The sequence below is a fragment of the Chlamydomonas reinhardtii genome, chromosome 1 (assembly GCF_000002595.2).
Source record: "Chlamydomonas reinhardtii strain CC-503 cw92 mt+ chromosome 1, whole genome shotgun sequence".
Classification (NCBI taxonomy): Eukaryota; Viridiplantae; Chlorophyta; class Chlorophyceae; order Chlamydomonadales; family Chlamydomonadaceae; genus Chlamydomonas; species Chlamydomonas reinhardtii.
In genome coordinates this window covers 2207982-2225745 of record NC_057004.1, presented here as the reverse complement: position 1 = coordinate 2225745, position 17764 = coordinate 2207982, and the positions used below count along the sequence as shown (strand labels likewise).

At 61.7% G+C, this 17764-nt stretch overlaps 3 protein-coding genes across 4 annotated transcripts; 1 reads left to right on the top strand and 2 right to left on the bottom strand.

Annotated features, from left to right (window-relative positions):
• The first annotated feature begins 38 nt into the window (after positions 1-38).
• CHLRE_01g012150v5 (uncharacterized protein) lies at positions 39-4962 on the top strand. The gene is made up of 13 exons (XM_043058327.1): positions 39-117; positions 301-368; positions 757-833; positions 1068-1145; positions 1513-1593; positions 1884-1989; positions 2281-2347; positions 2576-2669; positions 2893-2931; positions 3414-3496; positions 3781-3888; positions 4225-4341; positions 4488-4962. Exons 1-13 carry the CDS (start codon positions 53-55, stop codon positions 4516-4518), a joined length of 1014 nt encoding a protein of 337 aa, XP_042928241.1. The 5' UTR covers positions 39-52; the 3' UTR covers positions 4519-4962.
• Positions 4963-4966: 4 nt separating this feature from the next.
• CHLRE_01g012126v5 (uncharacterized protein) lies at positions 4967-10718 on the bottom strand. 2 transcript variants are annotated; one of them, XM_043058325.1, is made up of 16 exons: positions 10531-10718; positions 10357-10430; positions 10069-10228; positions 9816-9879; positions 9356-9494; positions 8914-9023; positions 8581-8716; positions 8277-8436; positions 7995-8058; positions 7643-7748; positions 7339-7396; positions 6889-7078; positions 6669-6757; positions 6333-6528; positions 5873-6008; positions 4967-5641 (listed from the first exon to the last, which is right to left on the bottom strand). In XM_043058325.1, exons 3-16 carry the CDS (start codon positions 10193-10195, stop codon positions 5504-5506), a joined length of 1713 nt encoding a protein of 570 aa, XP_042928240.1. In that variant the 5' UTR covers positions 10196-10228; positions 10357-10430; positions 10531-10718; the 3' UTR covers positions 4967-5503. The 2 variants fall into 2 exon arrangements, with proteins under 2 accessions (XP_042928240.1, XP_042928239.1); XM_043058326.1 differs by lacking the exon at positions 9816-9879 and having other exon boundaries at positions 10025-10228.
• Positions 10719-10766: 48 nt separating this feature from the next.
• Positions 10767-17758, bottom strand: CHLRE_01g012100v5 (uncharacterized protein). The gene is made up of 17 exons (XM_043058324.1): positions 17588-17758; positions 16993-17448; positions 16582-16753; positions 16230-16293; positions 15959-16025; positions 15645-15716; positions 15316-15425; positions 15074-15209; positions 14611-14770; positions 14247-14310; positions 14000-14105; positions 13738-13795; positions 13308-13562; positions 12783-12963; positions 12526-12661; positions 12203-12310; positions 10767-11990 (listed from the first exon to the last, which is right to left on the bottom strand). Exons 1-17 carry the CDS (start codon positions 17660-17662, stop codon positions 11958-11960), a joined length of 2253 nt encoding a protein of 750 aa, XP_042928238.1. The 5' UTR covers positions 17663-17758; the 3' UTR covers positions 10767-11957.
• Between the last annotated feature and the right edge of the window lie 6 nt (positions 17759-17764).

Sequence of the window (17764 nt, the reverse complement as noted above, 5' to 3'; positions counted from 1 at the left end):
CGATTTGGGTCTTAAGCGGCCACGATGCTCATACACATACATCTACATAAAAATGGCGCTTCGTGCTGCTGGAGCCCGTTTGGGCGCTCGGCCCCTCGCGAACGGGTGGTCGGGCAGGTGCGCGACTATAATGCTTGCCGACCAAGCTTAATCAGCCAGCCGATCACATTGTCGTTAGAAGTTTTGGATACTGTTAGTTCACGGCGCTATATCCCAGCAGTCCAAGGAGCAACCTGCCATTGAACAAGGATCTTTGCGCTCGGGCCATGCATTTTACTAGACTTTGCTCGCATGGAACAGGCGCGCTCTGGCCGTTCGTGCCCAGGCGGGCGCCAAGTCGGGCGACTACGTGCAGGTCCACTACACGGGTGCGGTGGGATGGGAGCGCAGGTTGGGGCTAGGCCGTGGGGGTCAGTAAGCAGGGCCAGCCACGTTGGGCGCGTAGGCAGGGGGTTTCACCGGCGTGAGTAGAAATATAGCAAGATGCCAAGGTCATCCAGCGGTGGGGACAGGCTTCCCGAGACTTGGGGTCGGGGTGGGGTGGGGGGTGGGGTGGGGGGTGGGGCGCTGTTCCACCATACCCAAACACGGGCGCTTGGACGGAGGCGGCCACGAAGGAACGCTTAGCCATATCTCAGGGCGTGAGGGTGTCAACTTTAGGGAAGGGAAGGCCGATGCCCAGGGAAGGCCGATGCCCAGGGAATCCGACGAACGTGCGGAATTGACCTCCTGTTTCTCTCACTTCACTTGTACCAGGCACGCTCGATGACGGCAGCGTGTTCGACTCCTCCCGCGAGCGCGAGCCGTTGGATTTCATCATCGGCGCGGGCAAGGTAAGCCGGCTGGTCTGGACTTGCGACCCCAGTGGTGGGACCCCAGTGGTGGGACCCGCATCGGCCACTCGGGCGGGTTTTGGATGCTCGAGCCGGCTTGGTCGGTGTCCAAGCGCGGTTGGCGGTATGTCCGTGTCTTGCACACCCGCACTATTCGCTTCTTTTGGCCCCTCAAACGAGTTACCGGTATCGGGATGTCATGAAGATACATGCTTCCACCTCGCATCTCCACAGGTCATCAAGGGCTTCGACACTGCTGTGAGCGGCCTGGTCGAGGGCGGCAAGCGCAAGCAGCGCATTGAGCCGAAGGAGGTGAGAGCGGGCTGCCGGGATGAGATGCGGAATGTATTAACGTGTGCTGCGTTGGCGCGGGACGGGCCGGTCACCGGGGCGCAGCCCCTGGGAAGCTGTGCGAGTGTGTCATGGGATGTACGGTATGGGTTTTGTGGGATGCATGTCACGGATGCATATGTTTCATGGGATGCGTGACTCGCCGCCGTCCCTTATCCTCAACAGCTGACCACCGGGTCCCTTTGGCAAAGCTCGAGACAGCACTCGGCAGTGCTCAACGCGGGCTCGCGTTCTCGCCAGGGACGCTTTAGCGGCGGCCCGCCACTTTTGTTGCACTTCCAGCAGCCACGCAATCGCCACCACCTTTGCACATCCTCACACCACACAGGCGTACGGGGAGAAGGACCCCAACGCCGTCATCTCTGTGCCCATCAGCCAGGCGCCGGCGGGTCTGGAGGCGGGCATGAAGGTGCGCGCGCCTCCCAGCGCGTGTGGGCGTTGTCCCGGCATGTCCCGTCCCGGGGACACATGCCGTCACTTCAACACACATATCATACGGTACACCGCCCATGTGCTTCCCTTGCACTCTCTAACACACACGCACACACACAAACTGTGGTTAAGTATGCTCTCAAGGTAATCCGCGGCCGTACCTCTGCATCGCATACACTGTCCTGCGCGTACTGGTTTCCTTGTGCTCTTGAACACACACGTGCGCGGCCCCCCCTCCGCCCCTGTCCCCGCCGCTACCCGCCGCAGGTCCAGCTGTCCAACGGCATGGTGGCTGCTGTGGCCAAGGTGGACAAGGAGTCCGTGACCCTGGACCTGAACCACGAGCTGGCGGGGCAGGCGCTCACCTTTGACGGTGAGCGAAAGGGCAACGGTGCTGTGGTGGTCGTCTCTCTCTGTGTGTGTGTGTGTGTGTGTGTGTGTGTGTGTGTGTGTGTGTGTGTGTGTGTATGTGTGTGTGTGTAGCAGCGGCCATAATCGTGTTGCTCATGTTGCCATGTCTGGTGACATGCACTAGCGCGCAGGCGTGCCGTGTTGTCTTCCACACATCACAAGTCATTGGCGCTCTGCAATCTCGTCAGGCTCTTTCCAGCGGTAGACACAGCTCCCAGTCAACCTGTCATTTTGCCCCCCCCCCCCTGTGCAGTTGAGCTCATGAAGCTGGTACCCAGCGAGCGCCTGCAGAAGGCCACCTTTGCAGCCGGCTGCTTCTGGTGCGTCAGGGAGTGTGTCGCAAACCAGATTGGGGTATTGGCAGGTGAAAGTGTGGAGCGTTGTGGGACTCTGGTGCCCTGTTGGCCTGGTGCCGGTGGGTGCAGCCCCCATGCCAGATGGCTCTGGGCCTCGCTCACCGGCACACACACATACACACACGCGCATACAAACACACACACACACACACACACACACACACACACACACACACACACACGCTGCTGCAGGGGCCCGGAGCTGGCCTTCCAGCGTGTGCCCGGCGTGCTGTCCACCGAGGTGGGCTACAGCAACGGCGAGGCCAAGGACCCCACCTACGAGGAGGTGAGGGCGAGGGACGGGAGATAAGGGAGGGATGAGGGAGGGAGCGAGGGAAGGAGGTTCACGGAGGGGCGGGAGGGTAGGCGGCCTTGGACGGGGGCCGCTCGCAGCAGTGCGCAAGGGGCTGGGCACTCTGACTGGGCGGGCGGATGCATTTCCAGGGCTGGGCGGCGGCGCGTCATCTGCCGTGTTGTGTGGCTTCACATCTTGTTTGTGTGGCCTGCAGGTGTGCGAGGGCACCACTGGCCACGCGGAGGTCGTGCAGGTGAGGCGTGCTGAGCGGTCGGGTCGACTTGCGTTGTGTGCTTGTGTGCTTGTGTGTATGTGTGATAGGTGCGCCCATATCATATGCTCAAAGACAGTGCTAATGCACGATGCATGCCGCATGCACGGTGCGATGAGGATTGCAGCCAAACATTTCTGACACCTCTTGTGCGAGAGCGCCCCGCAAGGGACCGCCCACTGAACGTACTATGCTGAAACGACTGAGCACCATCGAGCCACGCATGCACCGCGTGACGCATTCGCCGCTACCGCCCATGCCTGCTGCAGCAGCAGCCCACCCCAGCATAACCTCTCCCATCCTCCGTTTCGGTTCCCACACCATCGCATTCACGCTATAAGTCCTTTCCCTTCCCTGCCCTCCCACTCGTGCCTACTACCCATTGCATGTCCCCTCCCCTCCCCACCCGCTCTCTCTCTCTCTCTCACACACACACACACACACACACACACACACACACACAGGTCCTGTACGACCCCGCTGACGTGTCGTACGACCGCCTGCTTGAGGAGTTCTGGGGCCGCCACAACCCCACGCAGCTCAACCGGTGGGGCCGGGGCCCGGGGTTGAGGGCCGGGGGTGGGGGCCGGGGTGGTGGGCCGGGGGCCGGGGTGGTGGGCCGGGGTCGTGGGCCGAGTTGTAGACAGACTGCTTTGGAAGGTGCAGGAGCAGCGGGAGTGAGGGGTGCAGGTGCGACAGTGGGTGTGGGTGCGGTAGGCCCGGGGGTTTAGTTTTGGCACGCATGGGTCCCGGGTTTAGGTCTCTATGCTGGACTGCACTCGAACCCCTCTTACCCCATCGCTCCTCCTCCCTCCTCCTCCCGGCCCGCAGCCAAGGCAACGACGTGGGCACTCAGTACCGTAGCGCCATCTTCACGCACACGCCGGAGCAGCTGGAGGCAGCCAACAAGAGCAAGGCTGCCTTCCAGGCCAAGTTCAAGTGAGTACGAGTAGGATGGATGGAAGCCGCCGTCGGTCCTTGTTGCTCGTGTGCACGAATGAGGGTAGGCCGTTGGTGTGGGTGTTTGAAGCAAGCGCTGCTATCACTGTTAGTCATGCACACGTTAGGACTTGCGGTTGGTTTTGCGCGGTTTTGCGATGGGTCAGACGGGAGGTGCGCACGCTACCAGTGCTCGTACCGGTTTTGGCCCTCCCTCGCCTTGAGGAGGTTCCGTCGTCCTAAGTTCCCAAAGTGCCCTTACTTTACAAAACGCTTTCCAGACCGGCCGTTTGCATGTGATAAATGCCCGCTCCACTTTCCCGCCGTACTCTCCAGGGACCCGATTGTGACGGTGGTTGAGCCCATCAACAACTACCATTCCGCCGAGCCCTACCACCAGCAGTACCTGGCGCGCGGCGGCCGCTTCGGCCGGCCGCAGAGCGCCAACAAGGGGTGAGCAACCATGCCACAAAGGATCAAATGGTGTCGTGGACTGCAGCGTTTGTAGGTTACTCGGAGCGGCGTGGGGGCAGTCAGGGGCACCCGCCACGTTGCTAACTCGTTCCCTGCCTGTTTCCGGCGTGCTACTTGCTCCACAGCTGCGACGACCCCATCCGCTGCTACGGCTAAACGGCCGGCGGTGAGAGCGGCGCCCAGAGATGACCCCAGTTGGCCTCGCGGACGCACGTGCTTGGAGGAGAACGCGCAGGACTGCAAGCAGGGTCATTTGCCGACCCCCAATCACGTAACAACCGAACCCCAATCACGTAACAGAGCCGGCCGCTAACAGATGTGGCTAGAGGAAGAGTTTGTTTGTGCATTAGTACGTGTGCAGGTTTCAGGGGGGTGGGCTGCTTCTAGGTGTTGTTTCCGTGTCACGTTTGGGGCTTAGGTGATGAAGTTATCACGCCGGGCAGTTTGGTATGGGCAGACGGAAAGCAGGACAGCGCAGGAGGTACGGTTCGGACGGTTATCCGGTGTTGCGATGTAGGACACGCAGACGGAAAGCAGGATACAAGTACATCGAATGAACGCATTGCTTACGTTGTGACTGTTGATGTTCCCGGTGAACGGCTACCACGCGACCCTTGCCCCCAGCAGGCCGGCACGCATCCTGCGACCAACCCACCCGTTGCGGTATCGGGGCGGGACCTCCTCTATCTAGCGCTCCCACAGCAGCCGTGGCACAGCAGCCACAGCCCACATCAGGTGCAGGCAATGCAGCTGCCCCCTACCTTGCGTCGAAATTCAAGGGAAATACAGCCGACAATGCACACTCTCCGTCTTCGTCTCGTTAGAAAGCCATTCATTCAGTAGTCAGGCTGCTGCGCCGATGCGCTGATCACGGTGACGCCAGCTCTATTCAGTTTCATGTATGACTGACCCAGGCCAATACCGGCAATAGGCCACGTGTCGCGTGGCGTCACGCCACGAACTCCGCCGATCTACCTAGGCCCTACATCACATCGCCGCCACCAGTCCACCGGCATCAGGCAATGAGGCAAACATCCCCACAAGCCACCAGCCCGGCCCCGTTTCCACCATGCATCTCCAGGTCTACACATCACGAGTTCACGAGTACATCCGAGGGCAACGCCAGTTACGCCTCACGGCATCACCCCGATGTGCCGGTCCCCGCAACTGCTGTCTGCGTCCACGTGAGCTCGTTGGCCGGGTCGTAGGAAGACCGGCACCGCAGGATGCGCAGTTTGGACAGGCCGCGGTACATGGGGTCGTACTGGGACGGCAGCGTCTGTGCACGTACGGGGAATGAAGGACACGGGCGTATGTGGTGCGACCGCACCGGGCCAGCGATTGGAATTAAGGGTTGAAGGCGCGTTGGCGTGCATGAGATACGCTCCGGTGTGTGTGTGTGTGTGTGTGTGTGTGTGTGTGTGTGTGTGTTTCGCGGGTGCAGTGCTGATGAGGGCGTGGCAAGAGATAAGAGACCGAACCCCGGAGTCGCGGGTGCAGCACTACTTACCCCAGAGAAGTTCCACACGCCGCCACCCGGGTGCAGCAGGCTGTAGGGGTTGCGGCAGGAGGCGCCGCTGCAGTGCACCAGCGCCGACAACACCGCGTCCAGCCGGTTCGCAATTCGCAGCGGCGCTGTCGTGATCCTGAGGCAGGCATGGCGACGTCGGGTAGGCAGGTGTGGGCAGGAGCAGGCAGGCGCTGCTCAGAGCCTCCGCGCATTGTCCATACATCGGACCAGCATCAGCTGAGAGGCGTTAGTTTGGGCAGCAGGGTGACGGACGGAGCAGCCAACATGCATGCAAGCTTGTTGCGCCTGCTGCAGGATTAAAATGCCCCCGCACGCACCTCACAGTCAGCCCGTCACGCAACCCGCAGGTCGACAGCCCAGCCGCCCGCGCGCCCCGTCCCGCACAGCAACCATCCATTCCGCCGCCCCAGTGCCGGTACATGCACACTAATGCACACACCTGTTGCTGAGCTCGTAGGGGTCTGCCGCCAGGTCGTACAGCTCCCGGTTGCCCTGGCACCACACCGTGTACTTGTAGCACGTCACGCCGGGGTCCAACACATAGCGCGCCGAGAACAGGTTGGGATCGCCCGCGGCCGTTTGGGCGTCACGAGGTGACGGCTGGAGCAGTTTGGTGTCAGTGCACAGGCGCAGCGCTGCAATGGAGCCGACAGCCAACATGCGGGCACAATAGAAAAGCATTTTAGGACATGTAATTGGCTGGGCTAAAATAGCATGTCGTGTGTTAGGCGGGACAAGGTAAGGCAATGCGGAGGCCCTAGGGCCGCATACGTACCTTTGTAGTGCGCAGAAAGGTTTGCAACGACGTCAACCGTGAAGTTGGTTCGCGCCGCGGCGTCCCCTTCCCAGCCCTCAAGGATTGTCCTGTCATATGGGTGCCATCCGTCACTCGAATCTCAGGAGCGCAATACGACATCGGAATACATGCGCAGGATGGGGTTGTTGAGTGCTTCAATAGATGTTCGCCTGAGCGCACGTGGCATGTCCGAACTCACGTGTCACGCAGCATGGGGCCGCCCCATGCGGCCTTTTCAGAGCCAGCGGCCGCCACGCTGCCGCCTTCAGTCTGGCCGCTAGCTTCTGGCGCCGGTGCCACAGACGCCAGCAGCACTTGGGTGTGTGCCGCCGCCAGCTGGGGGTTCAGTGGCATGGGTAGTCCATCCAGGTGGCCGGGCAGCGCCAGGCCTGCGTGGTGGTGTTTTTTTTGGGGGGGGGGGGGTTCCATTCATGATTATTTAAGGAGTGGAGGCGTCGCCAGGTAGCCCGGCGGCCCAGCCACAAGTTCGTGTGTGGGGGCGTGCAACGGTTAACTGCTGCTGCACTTAGTCAGGGACTGTGGCACAGGGATACCTGTACACTGCAGGAATGAAGCGCACACAACACAAGCGAGCGCCCCAATGGAACGGCGCGCGTGACAGCCCGCACTACCTGCTACCCACACGCACCTGCCAACGCCAGGATCGTGGGTGCCAGGTCTACTAGGTTAGCCTGGTACGGCAGCACCTGCGTGTATGGCATGAATGTACGTGCATGCATGTACAGTCAGCAGTGGCGGTCTGTGGCGCCGACGACGGCAGGCCGGCGTAATCAGGCCATCCCTAGCCCGCTGCCGTCAGCACGCGAGCCACCAGAAATAGCTTCTGTTCCGTTCGCGTCGCTCCCCTTCCCGCCAACATTCCTCCGTCCTGACCATGTCATCACCACCACCAGAAGTGGCAGCCATGCCCCTCTGCAGCGCTTCCATTTTACCTGCCCCGCCGGAATGCCGGGCCCGCGGATGAAGAATGGCACTCGCACGTCTTCCTCGATCGGCAGGTTCTTGCCGTCCAGCAGCGAAAAGGCGCCCATGTGGTAACTGCAAAGTTGGGATGCATGTGTTGATAGGATGTTGCAAGGAGGCTAATGATAGGCACGATAGGATTGCTGGAATACAAACAAGGCTCTTACTTGAGGCTTATTTGGCAAATACACGCAAAGCGCATTATGCTACGCACAGAGCTGTGGAAGGGGTTTTGGGCAGCCGGCGCGGGGTGCCTGTAAGACCGGACAGAGGACGGAGAAGGCTGTTTCTGTTGCTTGCTTGGCGTAAATACGTACGTACCCGTTGTCAGATGTGAAGATGACGTAGGTGTTGTTGAGCACCCCGAGCCGCTGAAGCTTGCCCACTGCAGGTTCAATCGGTGGGACCAACAGCCGTACGGTACGTAAGGAGAGTGCTTTCGCAACCCTCATCAGTCCATGCTGACAAGCAACCCGCCGACAAGGCTTTGCCAGGACGCACGCCCTCCCGAGGCGGCCCCTCCCTCCACGCACCAAAACTCACGCACGCAGCTGCATCAAGCGTGAAAACTACATGCACGCACGTAGCGGCTCGCTCGCTCACCAATGGATCCGATCAGGTCATCCACGGAGCGCAGCGCCCGCAAGCGGTACAGGTACAGGCTGTCCATGAAGGCCTCAAACGTGGCGTCGACGGCAACAGCGCCCCGGCGCGGCAGGTTGCGGTTGCGGAAGTCCCAATTGAGTCCGCGTGGCACCTGATTCTGCGCAGGCATGTGCGGACGGGCGGCATGCATGCACACGTGCGTGCGCTTACCAGGGACCGTCCGCCTTGCAGTGATTGGAAAGGTGCGTGGGACCCGGTGCGCGTACACCGCCCAGCCAGTCACGCACCCGGCTCGACACACCTCGCTCGCTGAGTAGAGGTTTGCATATTGTTTGGCCGGCGTGGGCGGGTACCAGAGGATGCCGTCGGTGCTGGAGCGGTGTGGCGCGGTGGGCGCCACGTAGAGGAGGAACGGCGCGTTGGCGGCTGCATAGGAGCTGCGTGAAAGGGCGGAAATAAACAGCAGCAGGAACATTTCGGCCCTCATGTTTGCTCGCATGCAGGAATGCCCACGTAGGCGCCTTGCACGCATTACGGTACGTAAGCACTGCCCGTAATGAGGTAGGGCGCCAGCACCCAGCAGCAGCAAACATGTTTACATGGCACGCCTACCTACCCAGCAATACCCACGCACCCGATGTAGTCCAGAGCCTTGGTCATGATGAGTTCGGTCTGATACTCCCCGGGGTAGCACGTGCTGGCGGCACCACTGAGTGAGAAACAACTGTTTGTCATGTTGTAGGCCTGTGGACAGGTCGGGCCGCCGGGGGGCGGGGCCAGGATTAACGAACAGCGTGCGTGTGCGTAGTCCGTTTTCGCAGCTGATGCAAGGATGGAGGCGGAACCGCATGCATGACTGCGTGCACGGCGGGCCGGACCTAGCTCGGAACCCCCCGTAACCCAGCGTGCAGCCAGCACCCGTTGAGGACGGACGCGTTCACACGCCCCGCCCCGCCCGCCCGCCCCACAGCTCCCTTCTTGGCTTCGGGCCAAACCAAAACCGGCCCCAGCCATGGGATGAACCGCACGTGCGGCCATGCAGCATGGCACGCCCTGTACGCATGGGTCGCACGCACGTTGACGGTCAGCGCCTCGAAGTGGGTGAAGCCCGCGGGGGCGTAGCCGCTGGGCGCGTACGTCTCCAGGTACTGGTTCAGGAACTTGCCGACAAGGCCAGTGTTGTAGCCCGCGGCGCGGAGCCAGACCGGCAGCCAGCTGTGTGTGTGTGTGTGTGTGTGTGTGTGTGTGTGTGTGTGTGTGTGTGTGTGTGTGTGTGTGTGTGTGTGTGTGTGTGTGTGTGTGTGTGTGTGTGTGTGCAGTGAGCGGTGGGGCGGGGTCAAGAGGAAGAGGCGCCACCGTGTGTCGGGGTCGCACTGAAGGGCCTCAGCATGAGAGGATGATGACTGGTCCGCCTACCCCTCCCCTGGCACTCCCCTGGTCCGCCGCCTCCCCTGTCCCCTGCTGGCGCTCCACGTTTTTTTCCTTTTCGATGTCCCTACATTGAAAAAGGGTTGCCCAGCAGTAGATAGCACTCACTTTCTGTCCAGCTGCTGTTGGTAGAACCGAACGAAGCCGCCAGAAGGGTAATAATTAGTAGTTACTGTAGCATGCATAGGAAAACGTTTGCAGTAGTAGGCTTGAGTGCGCGTCTGCTGTGCGTCTGCGCCGCGCCGTCATGGCAGCGTACTGGCACATCTACCGTACACACTGTACGGCACACACTAGCGCCCTGTCTTTTGGCTTACGTTGCGTGCGCCACGTAGAACTGCTGTAGTGGACCTCCACTTACCATTTGTGCAGTGCGCCAGCTTGCCGGTGAGCAACGAGGTGCGGGCGGGGCAGCACAAACCCGTGGGCACGACGAAATTGGACATGCGCGTGCCGCCGGCTCCCAAGAGCCGGTTGAGCGCTGGCATGTACTTCGGGCCCGTGCTGTTGTACACATCGTCCTGTGAAAGTTCATGCGCAAACATAAATGGATCTTGTGGGGGTGGAATATTGTGTAAAAGCTCCCCGCAGTCCTGCAGCAGTGTGTTTTTTACTACTTTTGCGGTCCATGCCCGACACAGCATCTCACCAGGTCATCTGCTACGATGACAATGAAGTTGGGTTTTGGCCCTTTCAAGGGAGATGGCCTAGGAGGTGGCGGTCCTGTTTGATTAGGGAGGGGAGGGGAGGGGAGGGGGTTTGCAGGTTGGTCGAGGTTGATCTGGAGGCGTGGAGGGCCCCGCAAGCCGCAGGAGTACCCCACCTGGAGGCCTGGGAGGAAAGGAGGAGGACTGGCGAGGCTTTTGACTCCGTCGTTTCGTTCCGACGAATACTGTCCCTGTACCGCTTGCTGTGCGTAACATGCATGGCCGGATAGGCCTAAGACCAAGGCGTAGAGGAGCAAGAAGAGGCCGTGTCGCATGGCCGAGCAATGTGCGAGCCGAGCGGCGAACTTGTCACTTGTGGCAATTGTTGCTCAATTTGCATAAGTGATTGATACTGTCTGCATTGTTACAAGCATGAGCTATTCACGTCCCAATTTGCGAGTGAGTGAGGCGAGTATGACATATGAGGACAACGTTTGGCCAGGGACATCAGAAGTGCATTGAAACATAAGTAGTCAATTGAGATTCTTAGCAACGGAACACTCAAGTGAGTGCCGTCGGCCTCATGCTGGCCTCGATGCCGTGCCTCCTCTGAAGGGCCACGGCGACCACCGTTCCGGCCCAAACCTGGCATCTCACAATCCGTGCTCGGGCATTATGACAATGTCAGCTGTGTCAGAAATGTAAATACATTATGCATCAAGCCTGGCAACGTTTGGGCTCTGGCTTCCCGCCCAGCCAGTGCCTGGACAAGGCGCCAAGGCGTCCAACGCCTCCCCCCCCCCCATATGCACAGATCACATGTGAGTTCTCTGGCGTGATAAGGGCCCCCGGCCCAGGTTTCTGCAGGGACAAGCAAGCGCGTCGTGCGCACCACCTTGTAACCACACACAACAAAGACAACGACAACACTTCTACCTGGCCCGCCTGGGCGGTGATGATACGCTGCCTTGTTTCTCCTTTCTTAACCTGATGCAGGTCATCATGCTTACCAACCAGCTCCCTATACACTGTATACACCTGCACCCGATTGCGCTGGGAATGCACCACAGTGAGCACCCCTGCGTGCCTGCCGCCCTCATAAGTAAAATCGAACTGAACCTCCGCACTACGGTACTCGGGAGTTGGGACCCACACATCCCGCCTCACACTCCTCACACACGCACGGCACCAGCTCCATGCACATTGGAGCCACCGAGTGCAGGACATTATGTATGACAGCCCAATCGTGCTGTCACAGCAGACCACCTGGCGTTGCCATGGCCATGAATTGCGTCGCTCGTTATGCGCCCCAACCCCAACTCCAATCAGGTGCCAGTACACACCGATTGGCTCCAAATCACAGACCTTGCTTCCGCCACCAGCACCGCCACCACCTGCCACCACCTACCACAAATGCCGTACGGCTGCACCTGCCACAAATGCCGTACGGCTGCACCTGCCCGCAGCATCCACACGGTTGCGTGCCTATCTCACCGTGTCTATGTACTGGATCGAATCTCACTGCCGCATCCAGCTGACCGCACACAGCTCCGTGCCTCCACGCGTGTAACCCTACCATACCTGCAATGTCGCATTCGTGCCTTCATCCACGTCCACGTGTGCGCGACCCAACACCCTGCGCGCGAGGCAAAAACATGCATACGGTAGACCATCAAGAACTATCTTGTCGAACATTATCCATGTTATTAGGGTTGGCAACACGTCTCCTCTAGCTGCCATTCTGGGCCCTATCTAGGGCCGTGCTCCCTTGCACATGCGCGCGCACGTCTATCTGCAGGTGTGAGGCGCGTCCAGCAGGTGGTGCGCACCAGCCACCCACCCACCCACCTGCTGAGTCCACGTGACCTCATTATCCGGGATGTAGAACTTGGAGCAGGTCTTGATGCGCAGCTTGGTCAGGCCCGAGTAGAAGGCGTCATACTCGGGTGCCAACAACTGTGTACCGTAGGTGTGGCGTGCCGGCAGGCGCACGGGGCGCAGGGCAATGCAGGCAACAGCTGATGATTGAGGTCCGGAGCCAATGCCGAAGCCGTCATACATACCATACCCCCCCGGTGCGCGCCCCAGCCCCCAGTTTGTGATAGGGAAGAGGCAACCGCCACACCAAGGGACTACCAGGACCCCTAGCGGCCCGACGTGCGTGCCCGCACCATTGAGAATTTGCGCACGCCGCCGCCCGGATGCAGCAGGCTGTAGGGGTTGCGGCAGGCGACGCCGCTGCAGTGCACCAGCGCCGACAACACCGCGTCCAGCCGGTCGACGACACGGGCTGCTGCATCGTTGATCCTGCGGGCCACACACATGCACAAGACATTCATTTACGCGCGTTATGCAAGCACACTTGCAGTGCAGGCCAAGCCTGCAGGTTGTAGGCTGGCGCAGTTTCGAAAACACCACCCTCTCACACCTGTTGATGAGCTCGTAGGGGTCCGCCGCCAGGTCGTACAGCTCCCGGTTGCCCTGGCACCACACCGTGTACTTGTAGCACACCAGCGGCGGCCCGCCAGCCCGCACAGGCACCTGCCGTGCCGCGGCCGGCCCGAAGGCGCTGTCGGACAGGAGCAGCGTGTCCGTACACAGGCGCAGCGCTGCGCGGTCCGGGGTGGGCGTGAAGGGACACTTACAGGTTGGGGCGCGCGTGGTTTGTACGACAAACGTACCCGTGATACGGGTTGGCGCGCATGCGGTCCCGCAAAGAGGAACACCGGTACGTGAAGACGGGGATAGGACACACACACCCGTACACGTCCGGCACGCACGTGCAACCCCATGTTCACGCACATGCCCATGACCATGCAGACTGCTGAATCTGAAGTCCTATGCAGGCCACCATCACAGCAGGTGGCCACGTGCATGCCGCACCCAAAAAGGCCCACTGAAATGAAAATGCCACGCCGCATCCAACCGCACGCCAAGCATGCCACGCACGCACTTTTGAAGTGGGCCGCATACCGGGCGTTCTCGTCCGACCCGTCGCCGTTCCAGCCCTCCATGATGCTTGCCTCGCGCAGCTGCCAGGGCCCGGTGGCCACTGCCGCCACCGTCACAGCAGGCGGCGGCTGCGGCGGCTCCTGCTGCTGCTGCTGCTGCTGCTGCGGCGGCTGTAGCAGTGCTTCGTACACGGGGCGCATGAGGGGCTCTGACAGCGGCAGCGGCAGGCCGTCCATGTCGGGCGGGATGGGCAGGCCTGTGGGCGGCGTCGGGGGGGTGGGATGGGGTGCGGGAGTGGTAGGTGTGCGCATGCAATTTGCACGTGCTTGAGGTTGATTGTGCATGTGGGCTGTGCTGTCAGTACTGTCAAGCCTGCATGCCACAGCGTGTGTTGCCGGGTGACCAAGCAAGCAACTTCCTGTTTGCCTCACCCGCGAGGGCCAGCAGCGTGGGCGCCAGGTCCACGTTGGTGCTCTGGTGGGGCAGCACCTGCGCGTGCGTGTACGGCACGTGTGCAGGGCAGTGCGTGTGGCGCGCAGTAGCACACGTGCGCCCGTGGGCGGCAGTAGCACACGTGTGTCCGTGGGCGGCAGTAGCAGCGGCAAGTAGCTAGCGGCGCCCTGGCTTGCAGCCGGCAGCAGCGTCATTGGCTTGCTCTCCCCAGGTGCACATCACACCACCTGCCGAACGCACCTGCCCCGCCGGAATGCCTGGCCCGCGGATGAAGAACGGCACTCGCACGTCTTCCTCGATCGGCAGGTTCTTGCCGTCCAGCAGCGAGAAGGCGCCCATGTGGTAACTGCGCGGCACACAGCACGCACCAACGTGAGGTGTTCGGTGTCAGCACGTTCGGCGGCTGACCTCAGACTGCTAGAACCCCCCATGTCAGAAAGCAATCAGCCAGCGGCAGCAGATGCTGTACGGCCGCCGGAGATCTCACCCATTGTCGGACATGTAAATGACAATGGTGTTGTCCAGCACTTCCAAGTCTTGCAGGTGCCCAACTGCATGGAGCAGCAAAGGTGGCACATGCGGTAAGTGGGGAAGGTGGCCATGTGCTGCGTACGCTCCCTCCCTCCCTCCCTCCCTCCCTCCCTCCCTCCCTCCCTCCCTCCCTCCCTCCCTCCCTCCCTCCCTCCCTCCCTCCCTCCCTCCCTCCCTCCCTCCCTCCCTCCCTCCCTCCCTCCCGCGCACCCAAGCCTTCGTAAATGCTTGCGTGCCAACCTGCCACACGCACCTTGCCCCCCACACACACACAGACACACACATACGCACCCATACCCCGCACACAAGCGCACACGCACCCAGCGAGTCCACCATCTCGTCCACCGCCCGCAGGCTCCCCAACCGCGCCAGGTGCAGCGCATTTATGTTGGCGAGAAAGGTGGGGCTGTTGTTGGCGTTGCCCTTGCGCGGCAGGTCGGGGTTACGCACATCCCAGTTGGGGCCCAGCGGCAGCGTCACCTGCCCACGCATGCATGTACGCACACAGCCGCAACGGGTGTGCATGTGTGTGTGTCTGTCTGTCAGAGAGCACAAGGAAAGGAAACGGAGTGTGTATGTGTGTGCCGCTCGCCCGATTGGTGTGTGGGACAGGAGGGCAGTGGGTGTGCGCTGGATGGGCAGCAGCTGGGGCGGGGCGTCTAGTTGGCGCTTTATGACGCCGGACACGGCAGGCACTGCGCAGTGCTGTACGCAGCAGGGCGAGCAGCTTGGCAGCAGGCAGAGCTCCACACGGCGGCAGGTTGCGCCCGGGCACGTACGTACGTTCTCATCGGCGTACAGGTCCTTGTGCCGGGATGCGGGGGTGGGCGGGTGCCAAGTCACCAGGTTGGTGCTGGAGCGGTGCGGCGCGGTGGGCGTGACGTAGGCGAAGAAAGGCTTCTTCGCGCGGACCGCAGCGCTGCAGGGACAGCACATTAGCCTGGGGGTTAACTAACGTCAAGTACCAAAACCTTGGATGACACGAAGTTTGCAACCTGGCACCAGTGCTGTGCCCACGTACGCACCTGATGTAGTTTTTGGCCTTGACCCCGATGAGGTCGGTCTGGTAGTCGGACGGGTAGCACGTGGAGCGGCCGCCGTTGCGGGAGAAGCAGCTGTTGGTCATGTTGTAGGCCTGTGGACATCAGGGGCGGGGGGAAGACAGACAGCAGGAGAAGCAGCGGCACATGACACATACGGGTGCGTGGAGAGGGATAAATCGTGGGGGGTGTTCGCTCGTATGCGGCGAGGCTGGGTACTGAGGCGGCATGCAATTCAGCATGCACATGTCATGAGTGCCCCGCAAGCAAGGCAGCTAGCGAGCGCCACGAAGCCAGTTGCACATGTCACGCACGTTGGTCGTGAGCGCGTCAAACACGGTGAAGCCCTTGGGCACGTAGCCGGCCGGCGCCTCACTCGTGTAGTACTGTGGGAGATGCGCGGGGGGGGAGGTAACTCTGAACCAATCCCGTAAGGAAACAGTCGCGCTGCGGGGGTGGGGGCGGGGGGCCAGCAACGGGCTCTTACCATACCCGGAAGGGTCGGTCAGGGAGTCGAAACGGAAGGACGGCGTTCAACTGCTGTTGGCGTCATGTCAATCGCATGCGGCCACATGCACGCGGCACTTGGGAGTCAGCGCCGCGTCCCACACACACACACATGACTCACCCCATTCAGGAACTTGCCGACCAGGATGGTTTGATAGCCGGCCTCCTGGAGCCGCGTGGGTAGCCAGCTGCGTGTGTTGGGGGCGGCAGTGCACACGGCGTGGCAATGGAGGAGTTACGTAGCCGGATGCAGCCGCGTGCGTGGCACTGTTAATTCGTGACACGAGCGCTCCTTGGTGCAAAGAATGGACCTGCCCACAACGCCAACTGGCGCATGCTAGCTTGAGGCTGCCGCATGCCCGGCCCCACACCCCTGCCTACGGGCCACTCACGTTTTCTCCACGTCCAGCTCCAGGAACTTGACAAAGCCGCCCGAGGGGTAGTAGTTGGTGGTCACTGCGCGAAGGGAAGGAGCGAGGTGCGTGAGCAGTACTTGGGGCCGCCTCGATGTAAAGCTGGAACGCCGGACAAGGACCTACCAAGGCTCCCATGTCGCGGGCTCATTGCATCCCCCTGGGCTGGCTGAGTCTTGGTTTAGGGTGGTCTGGAACAAAATGTCCCCTACCTCCCACACCCCAGACACAGCAGTGTCCCGGGCTCCCGGCACCCGCGCAACCTGCCACCAACCTCTCGCCCGCCTCCCATGCACCCTAGCGCCGGCACTGCCCCACGACACGCACGCACCGTTGTGGCAGTGTGCGTGCTTTCCGGTGAGGATGCTGGTGCGCGCGGGGCAGCACACCGCAGTGGTGATCAGGAAGTTCGACAGCTGCGTGCCGCCGCCGCCATCTCCACCGCCCAGCCACTTGTTCACGGCGGGCATGAAGCGCGGCGCGGCGCTGCCGTACATTTGGTCCTGCGCACGTACGGGTTGTTTACGGTACGTCATCGTGTACGGGGGCATTGTGTGCGGCGGCAATTTTGGTGCGGCGGCCAATCCCGACAACGGACGCAGCAGGGTCTCATGTGCAAGGCTTTTCATGAGGGGGTTGCGGCCCGGTCCAGGCCTGGCTCGCCGCGCGCACGGGCGGCGATGCTGCGGCGCCTCCAGTCTGCGATGCGCCCGCCTCTTTTATGCCCGCGCCCCGCCCCCACCTGATCATCTGAGAGGACCAGCAGCACATTGGGCAGGGGCTTGTCGCCAGCCGGCCGCTGCGGTGGCTCAGGGCTGGGGGGCGGCGGACTGGGGGGCCGGCTTGGGGGCCGAGGACTGAGAGGCTGCGGGCTGCGCCGCGGTGATGGAGACGAGCGAAGCCGGGGGGGAGACGGCGGAGGCCGGGGAGGGCGCGGCGGCCGCCGGGGGCGTGGTGGCGAAGGCGGTCGCTTCGGACCCGGAGCTGAGGGCGGCGGTGGCGGTGGCAGCTGCGGCCGAGGCGGTGGTCTGGGCGGGTTTGTGGAAATTGTGACACCCCGTGTGCGTCCCGGCCGGCTTGGAGTTGGCGCCGGGGCAGGCTCAGGTGGCGCTGAAGCGGTGCGTCGCCGCGCCGCGCGAGAGGCCTCGTCTAGGATGGGGAGGCCGACTGCCCCCGCGGCGGATAGGCCTTCCTGTTCCTGGGCGTGGAGTTCAGTTTGAAGTACAAAGCGCTTTGATAACTCGAGGCACACACGGTACGATGATTGGATATCCATGTTTGCACAGAGCAGGCCCTAGGCGTCGCGTGCGAAACAAACTGCCACATTCGCGAGCCACCTGCACAATGTCGCTCTCCTCCGGCAGTCTCCGGCAGAGAGTCGCATTTATGCTACAGGCTAAAGTGATGAACATTACTGCGAGCTCCAGCGAGCGGCAAGCCATCTCGGTACAGACCAGCAGCGCCTCTCTGTCTGTCGCGGCGCCCAAGCTTGTGTCCAACCTTGATTCAGTCTA